At 40.8% G+C, this 9,455-nt stretch overlaps 1 protein-coding gene across 1 annotated transcript; it reads left to right on the top strand.

Moving 5' to 3' along the window:
* The first annotated feature begins 3,009 nt into the window (after positions 1–3,009).
* LRRC30 (leucine rich repeat containing 30) lies at positions 3,010–4,053 on the top strand. The gene is given in 1 exon segment (XM_026035372.1): positions 3,010–4,053. A coding segment is annotated over 1 exon segment (1,044 nt).
* The last annotated feature ends 5,402 nt before the right edge of the window (positions 4,054–9,455 follow it).

Genomic DNA, 9,455 nt, shown 5'->3' with positions numbered 1-9,455 from the left:
CTAGCCTAAAAATCTGTAGCAGCTCAGGAAAAAAAAGGGGATTTGAATAGTATTTGATGAAAAAAAAGTCCACGACACCAGCGGCTAGCACTATTTTGTTCATAAATTTAGTTCCTGAGATGTCCAGATGAGGCCACTGTGGTTTTGTTATCCTGGTTTCGAGAAAGGAATTTAATTTGGTTACCTCGGAGTTTCCTGTCTCCATAACTGAGAGTGTGCTCAATAGCCTGTTTTTCTGTTGGAGAACAAAGAAAAGGAAATGGTTATTTTTTTTCACACACTGGTAATGTCGGTCCCAAAAGCAGGAAGGGACCTGGACAATGGAAGCTGCAGATGTGGAAAGTTTTTTTAAGCCCCGCTGCTGCTGCTGCTGTTCCTGCCTCATGAACAGCGGAGATGCAGCAGCAGAATAGCAGGAGATGCTGCTGGACTGAAGCAGAGCGAGGATTTTCACCTGTGAAATGCATCTTTAAAGGAAGAGCCTGACCCAGGATATACCATGTCATACCAGGCCTTCAAACTGACCGAGTGATGCAAAACCAGGAAAGGGGGTGGTGGAGTGTGGTGRCTGAGTCATCCTGTTGGGAAATGTGGATTTCTGTGATGAGAGGCAGGGCCAAGGGCCCAGGCAGTTAACRAGAGCTAACTTATTTTGGAGACCARGGCAGAGGTGGTATCCTCCTTCCAAAATATCTGGCCAAAGAGGGGGGACAATGTGGTACAAGCAGCCTGTGCTTCCCTTGCTTCTTGTTCTTGTGGGGAGATGTGGGGAAGGAAGAGCTTGGCAGATACGGTGGGGATGTGGGAAGGCAGGCAAGCCAAGTAYGGAGATACCCTCCAGAAGGCAGAATGTCAGCAGCCTGCTAGTGCCAGCAGCAGAGATTAGAGGACGGAAAATCTGTAACTTTGTGAATGCTCACTTGAAGTCTTTTTTTTCTTCCATTTGAGCTTGCTGATGCAGAAGGGAATGCCTTGCTTGAGTTCATTCATGCAGTGTGATAGCAGAAACTTCTTAAACAACATGACCCAGACTTGGGATTTGCAAGCGGTTTTCATTTGTGCTCGTCCACCTGCTAGGGCCAAAGGAAYGTGTTGTAGCCTTACATCTCTGCTGTCTAGCAAGGCCACATTTTGCCTAACTTTGGCCTGAGGTTGAGTTTCCTCTCTTACATTGCATGGCTGCTCTGTCACAGGTTTGTCTCTGCCACTTTTGGTTGACGCTTAACGAGGACAGTGAGTCAGAGCTTATGGCTATGATGAGATTTAATGTGATGTTTGTTTGTAAACTAGCAAACATTGGCAGAAGGAGCTTGCRAGGGAGGGATCTGTGGCTCTCAGTCAGGCTGCCAACCCATTCTAACCAAACAGTAACAGCTGGCCTCCCTTCTCATCAGGCTCATCCAGAAACTCCAGGCTATGTAAAATTTCAGCCTCACACCTCTGAAAGGACTGGTTGTTTTTATGCTATGCAGACTTGCTAAGGTGCCTGCTTTAATCATGAGAAGCACTCAGCTGGCCACCTTCTCACGCTTTCTCGATGGGGCCCTGGCTCCTCTCATGTTGCAGGACCCCTCTTGCCCCTTTCTCTCGTCACTCTCCTCCCAGCCAGATGCAGCTCTAGGAGGGACCCGAAATTAAAAAGAGACTGAATGGTGCTTGGCAAAAAGAAAGCAATTGTGGGGACTGTGCTGTGCTTGCTGGAAGGCACTGGCACTGAGCTGCAGCTTCATGTGCAGTCCCCTGTCATGCGAACTAATGCATGGCTTCGATGTGAAGCTTTCTGAAACGAGGCAGTGGAGAATGTATGCCCATCACCAGGTCTGTCAGGCAGATGCACAGCATCTTCATCATCGTGGACCCACTGGAGAGGAAAAGCCCTGAAAATATTGCACTATATTTGCTGTAATATTCACCTATTTTAAGTGGTGCCTAAAGTCTTTGCATATCCTTTTCATGGTGCCTTTGAGTTCAAACTCAGTGCATATTACTGTAGCATTGCAATTTCCTTTCATCAGCAGAGTTAGCTTCAGCTGTTGTTGGGTATAATTACACCTCACTGCTTCCTTCCTCTCCCATCAGTCCCTCTATCCTGGACTTAAACGTCACTTACAGTCTGAGCTATTTCACTGTTCGTCACATTCTACCCCAGAATGTCCCCAAAAGATCAGAAAGTTCACTGAGAAAGAAGCATGACTTCATTTTCTGCAGCACAATAATACCCAAAGTAACAAAATGGAAATAGGCCCCCAAATTTGTATTGATAGATGCAAGGTATCCCAGGACAATTAGGGCAGTGTATTTGAGTAGCTCTATATATGGTGTGATTGCTGAACACAGAGATGTGGGTAGCAAGCAATCATCTGAGTAGGTGCAGATGCTTTTGGAAACTGTCACTGCTGCAGTAAACATGGTACCCTTTCTGAAGAGAAAGAGGCCTATCCTTCTCACAAAACTACTATGAAAGCTAACATTTTGCACTGGTGTTAACTTAAAAAAAAAAAAAAAAGCAGAAAGCAAGGTCTCAGGTGAAAATTCATTACCACTTCTGCAGATTCATTACCACCTCCGCAGAATGCAAGGTCTTCTAGTGGACTGGTAATTATTTCAGTGAAGTCAGCAACACCAAAATAAAAATGATTTTGCAAATGGTATTTAATCTGACCCAAAATGGTGTTTTGCTTTCTTCTGTAGCTCAGCTGTTTGTGTTTTGAAGTTGCTCTTGTTAATTGTCCTGCAGCCACAGCATGCACCAGATAGCCAAGAAAGCTGACATGGTGAAGTTATATACAGCATCCTTGTGACCTTTTTGCTGAGAAGATACGTATCTAACTAATAAAGCCCAGGCCAAGTGACAGTGACAGCTGCCTGGTGGCGTTCACTTTGAATTGAACAGGTTTGCTCCGAAGTCAGAGCAAGTATTTCATTACAGACCGTGCACGATGAACAACATAAGCCCCCCAAAGAGAAGCTTTCCCTTAGGAACTACAGAACCTACGGCGATGGACGGAGATGCATTTCACAGGCTCCTCCTCATCTCCTTGCTCTGACTTTCCTGCCTTCTGCAAGCTGCCAACCTCGGTCAACATTTGCATACTGGTGTAGTATTCGCAAGGGAAGAAATTCTAGCTTCATCCACCCGGAGCAACCCGGCGTGTTATGGGCACTGAGCATTCGAAGAACGAGAGACGAGGCAGCATGTTTTTCCTGAGGAAAGGCCAGAAGTTGCCTGCCTGGGAAGATGCTCTTCTCTCAGGAAAAGAGCCCAAGTCGCTGTTAAAACGTGGATTATATTATGTCAGCTTAAGCCTGATAATGAAGGGGATGACCAGCGTGCCTGATTTCTTGTGGGGATTATCGGAGGTGCAGAAATTGAACCTTTCGCACAACAGGCTGGTAATGATCCCTCCTTCACTGGGTAAACTGGACAGACTGGCCGTGCTGAACCTGTGTGGCAATTGCCTCAAGTGTCTCCCTAAAGAGATCGGACTGCTGCGGCACCTGAAGGTTTTGTTTGTCAATATGAATTGCCTGACAGAAGTGCCAGCGGAGCTCAGCCTGTGCAGGAAGCTGGAAGTCTTGAGCCTCTCGCACAACCGYATCTCACAACTGCCTGCAAGCTTCACGGATCTGACCAGCCTGAGGAAACTGAACCTCAGTAACAATCGCTTTGTTCAAATTCCCCTCTGCGTTTTTGCTTTGAGGAGTTTAGACTTCCTGCACTTAGGGTCGAATAGGCTGGAAAACATTGCAGAGAGCGTCCAGTATCTAATCAATTTGCAAATCTTTATTGTAGAAAATAATAATATCCGCACTTTGCCACGGTCCCTCTGCTTCATCACCACTCTTGAGCTACTAAACATAGATTACAATTCAATCCAGACTCTTCCAGATGACCTCTACCTGCTGCGCAGACTGCCCAGAATTGCATGGAATCCAATGGACAAAGGACTCCACCTGTCACACAAYCCGCTGTCCCGACCACTGCCAGAGATCGTGGAGGGAGGACTCGATGTCCTCTTCAACTACCTCAAAGAGAAAAAGGAGCACAGCTAAATGGTCACTGAATTTCRGATTAACCCTGTCATCAAGACTCAATCATGTCATTGCACTTTCCTGGACAAGCATTTCCACTTGGCAACATTTGGATTTTGAAGACTACAGATGTTTCAGTGAAGGTTTGCTGAAAGCAAGTAAAATATGATAGTCTTGTCTAGGTGTGTGAAGAGTGAACCTGCCGAAAATATCCATCTCTGCAGCCTTCAATGTTGCACTATTTGTTTTTTCAGGAAAAAACAAAAAAAAAAAAGGAAAAGGAAAAAAAAGACATGATAAAATGTTTGGTCTTCATGACCAAAACAAATTAAGGTAGGCTGCAAGAACTGCAGAAGTGTATATTTGCCAGCTATTAGGTTGGTGAAATATTCATATATATTGGATTTACTGTATGCGATGTGTCGTTGCACTTTAACTCCTGTTCACTTCTTCATACACAGATAAACCACTACACAAACAAGCACTGCTATCTCAAAGAATCTCAAGGAAAATATTTAATGTACTTTCAGCGGCGAATATGTCCTGAGCGATATTAGCCAGCAGGCAGTTTATTAGTGGCTGGTTCAATATCGCTTGTGGTTTCATGTCGCAGCTGTGAGCTAGCCAATATAAACTATAGGTGAAGCTTCCACGTGGTGAAGGGACTTCTGTGTTCTTTGGAAGAAGACCATCAACCTCCTCAAGGCCAAGAGTTCCGTCCCTTGGATGTGGGGGCTTTGCCGAAGAGCCCACTGGGGTCCCGGTAGGCCCACGATGCCCACGGAAAAGGGGCATCCCACCTAGYATAGAAGTGGCACAGGGGCTTTCTCCCATGAAATGAAGGCTGCCAGATGCAGTGGCTCCCCACCTGATGAACAACAGCACACGGGTCCTCTTTGCACTCCCCTGCAAACGGAGCCACGGGGTAACTCTCCTCCAGATGGAGGACACCTCCTAAAGGTGAAATGAGATCGTATTTCTTTCAGGAAAAGCGGTATCAAAGCAATCATCGGCTTAAGCAGGAGCTGCAAGAACAGATAGTGATTTCTGTGGTTTTCAGCATCAGCCAGCAGCATAAAAGTCAGGTGTTGTATGATTTCTCATATTGATCTTTAGTGCATGCCCTTCATCAAAGTTTCAGCTAGTAGTAAGAAGTGGCAGAATGAAAGAGCTGTTAACAGTTTATGCCATCTGTTTTTTTTTCTCCACCAGTATTAAAGAGGAACAACTCTATTGAAATCAGTAGAGATAAATACTAGTAATTGCAACATAAAAGTGGAATGAGCCCATAATTTCTAAACTAATTAAAAACATTCAAAGTTACTTTTAAGATACTTCCTATCCTATGTCAGATCTCAGGAATCAATGCGTGTTTTCCAAAGCCCAATTTGTTCCAAATTAGGGAAGGTTGTGGGAGGCTGAACTTGCTTCTAATGAAATAAGTGGTCAACTCTCATCTGAGGGAAACCGCTTTCATCACTGGTGATAAAAGCAGTAAAAACAACAGGCAGTCATGTAGTTCATAGGTACATGCAAGTAAATCCAGTACCTCTGAATATCCTAATGTTACCAGTGCAATACTGAACACAGCAATGARGAATCAATGTTCAGAGAAAATTTAATTCTGGGGCTACTTATTCTAACTTTTCTTTTTATTATGTTGCATTGTTTTGCATAACATTTGCTATTTTAATCGAGAATTTCAGCGTTATGCCCAGCAATTGCAGTTTCCAAGCGTSTGTCAAGGACAAACTTGATGTTTCTAGGAAAAAGAAATGTTTTTGAAGGCATGTTAGCTTGAGGATGAAGCAAGCAAACAACAAAAACAAAAACCCAAAGCAAATATATGCGAAAACACAGTTATTTTATGGCTTTTCAGTACGTGTTTAAAATATGAAAACATTCTATATCTAATTTTATATGTATTTATTTCACCCATGCAATGGAATTTCCAGCAATTTCTAAGTTTTTTAATGCACAATACATAGAATAAATTAATGTGTGATTCAATTAGAGACAAGAAATGCTGCAATTATTTATAGTAATACCAGCAGATAATTCTTGCAGAGGATTAGGCACAGATTATTACCTTTTTTTAAATGTCTGTTTCATAACCCTGAGTCTTGCGTGTCACGTAAAGGCTACAGTCCCCCCAGCAGCGCTTTGCAGGAAAATTAAATGCCTATGATATTAATCACCTGAAAAGTTTTTCCATGTATCTGTAGCCAGGGTTGTATGACACCAGATAGCCTCTGATGTGATCTGACTAGAAGAGGTATGCCTCATAATTTATATGGAAGATGTGAGATTGGACTGTGTGTATTCATTAGGAAGCCACTACAGAGAATAAGAAATAGTGCATAATTCAAGAAAATGGTCTCCAGAGAGTAGGTTAAAAGGTATATTTGATATAATCAAATGCATCTGGAAAAGCAGTTATAATATGAAGTGGAACACCAATAATTTAAAATTCAATTATTCAATTGAATAATAACATTTTACGCAAGCTAATAAACCTTTGTAAGCATATGAAACATATAAAAGTCTCTGCCTTTTTAAACAGAATAATAAAATCTGTTGCATAAATGGCACTTTAATGTATAATTCAGATTTTACCATTAAAAACATCATTTTTACCGAATTGCTATAGTCTTTCCTTCATTTCTGAATTAAGACCCTTATAAATAGTTTTCTTAGAGATACAGACAATGATCCCATTTGAGGAAAAGGAATATTCTGAATTCCTGCTACAAATAGATAAGACCTCATATCAGTGTTAGTGTATAGAAATAAACATAGGAGGCAAATACGTGTGTACATATCCTTGCATCTGAGTGGGGAGAGAGAGAGAGGGAGGGAGAGAAAGGTAGAAGAGAGCAAGAAAAAAGATGATGAGGTCACACGCTGACTCTGTTGGTATGAGGTTTGAATTAGCAAATAGCAGTGGAACTCAACATCGACATTTGATATTAGCTGTATATACTACAGGGAGAAAAAGCAGCAGCAATACATCCTGGAGTGCATTAATGCCCATAATATATGAAGACAGTATCAGTTCTATGTGTATATTAAGTGATCAGGTTTCAATTTGTAACCTTTCAGAGAATCATGTGCTGAATGTGATCTTGGAAACAGTTGTTTCTGTCATATACTGAAGTTTTCTCATCAAGAAATAGCACAATTTTCACTGCATCTCTTGCTTATTTTTGATGTTCTTGTTCAAAGAAATGGAAAAAGTTGGAGCCAGTCATGGAAAAGGATACTCTGTTGGCAAGATGGCTTTTTTATGGCTTTTGCTCAGAGAAGATTTTAAAAAGTTAAAGGCTAGAAAACTTGTTGATGTGGATGAAACAATGAGCAAAGCACAAGAATAAAGTGGAAAGCACATAGTCAGGAGTCAAATGTTTAGAGTAAATGCTGTATACAACAAGGCCATTCAATTTGTTCCCCAAACAGCACTGATACCGGCAGTGTATTTGGTGAAAKAGTTTCAGCATATTTTTGTTTTAAGATCCAAGAAGAACGATGCTTTCTGTGACATTTGTTTTGAAGTTTATTAAAAAAGCCAAGTCTTTGAAAAGTGGAAGGTTTTAGAATATTGGTCTAATCTGTTTATTTGATTTCCACCTTTCACAGAAATCCAAACATATGAATCTGAAATGTTGCTGTAACTCATCACTAGAGGTTTCCCTGAAATGTCTTGCACSTGCTGCCCACTTTTGACTTCTACAAGGACAAAAATCTCATAGAATCATAGAATCATAAAATGTTCAAGGTTGGAAGGGACCTCTAGAGATCATCTAGTCCAACCTTCCTGCTCAAGCAGGCACGCTTAGAGCATGTGCAAGGACACCTAGAGCATGTAATCTCTCATGACCCTTGTGACTRGTCACTTCCCAAAATATATTAAAATATCTCAGCAGCCCTGCAGTGCACCAACAAACTTGTAATATGGCCAGGACTACCAGCTGATGTGCAAGCGAAGCAGTAAGAACCAAAGATGAACWTATTCCAAGATATACTGTAGTGATATTAAAAAACATTTTTTTTTCAGATTCCAGATGAAAGTTCTTGAAATTCAGAATATAGGAATATAGAATATAAGAATACACTTTCTTAATATTTTTATTATGAACATATGCAATTTGTTTTTTCCATTGCTTCAAAATATTAGGTTTTAACTGAAAACAGGTCCTATTATTATGCTATAATTTCGTGAAACAACCTCTTTCAGTTAATATTTTCAAGAGCTTTACAATCATCATTCAAGTAGATGAGGAAGCACTGGAAAGGTCTTAAATTGATCCTGAAGAGATCTGAACAAATTCTTTACTTTGCTAGACAGCACTTTATTTGAAAAAAAAAAAAAATGGACCATAACATATAATTTTCYGTAAGTAGAAAAATCATTGATATTTCCGCTTATTTCCCTAACAAAAGAAAAAAACAAAAAAACTTATATAGTCATTATTGATTCAGTGAATTCCAAGGACAAATTTCCAACTGAACTTTCACTTCTTCAGCGACTCAAAGAATGTTTTAGACTGTCTTACTCCTTGTATTAAATGTATAACTTTTCCAAGACAATTTTTCTGCAGTCCATATGGGAGCTAACCAACTGAATCAACATGACTTGACTTCCATTGACAGCAGAATAGCCTGCATTTATATAAGAATATACAGAATTGCCATTTTATATACTACAAAAATAACATTTAAAAACTCAGGAGATGTTTAAATGTGCATGARGCTTTTTATATATTGGGACAGGGACATGTTTTAATACTCACATGTGGAGTAAGTCTGAAAATCCTTTTATAAAATTGCATAATCCTTCCTCTGTATAAGTAAAAGGCAGAATAATAATTATAAAAGATGAAGAAGAAGATACTGAAACAGTTCTGCTCAGAAATGTGTTAGGTTATCTGAATACCCTGAATATCCCAAGAAGAAATCAAATTCATATAAATATTTCAGAGAAGCGGAAATTTCCTAAGAAGTACTTTTTTTCTYCCTCCAAGCAATCCAGAGAAAAACAGACTCCTGCCATTATTAGTTTTAAGTTTGCTTCTTATTTCCCACCATTGATTCCCTGCATTTATGTATCTTGAGCAACGGCCCCAGATCTCTCATACGATCCCTTAGGAGGATTTTCTGCGGGGTTCAGCCTCAGGCAACATGGTGTTGCCTCTGACATCAGGCTGCTATGGAAGATTTGGTGGCAAAGCCTGAAGTTTATACTCAGATGTACCTGCAGTCAAGTCATGCATGGTAAAAAAAGGTGGTTTCCAGTAGGGCAGGAAGTGTAGCAGCAGATTTGGGAAGGTGACTGCAAATTACCCTGCCTCGTAAACTGAGCTTACCAGGGCACACTGAAAAGAAGATCAAAGAGCAGAGCTCTATGATTTCCTAAGGTTCAGAGG

The sequence above is a fragment of the Nothoprocta perdicaria genome, unplaced genomic scaffold (assembly GCF_003342845.1).
Source record: "Nothoprocta perdicaria isolate Ctin4 unplaced genomic scaffold, notPer1 scaffold_16, whole genome shotgun sequence".
Classification (NCBI taxonomy): Eukaryota; Metazoa; Chordata; class Aves; order Tinamiformes; family Tinamidae; genus Nothoprocta; species Nothoprocta perdicaria.
The sequence above is the reverse complement of the archived record's forward strand: the minus strand, read 5'-3'. Positions and strand labels throughout refer to the sequence as shown.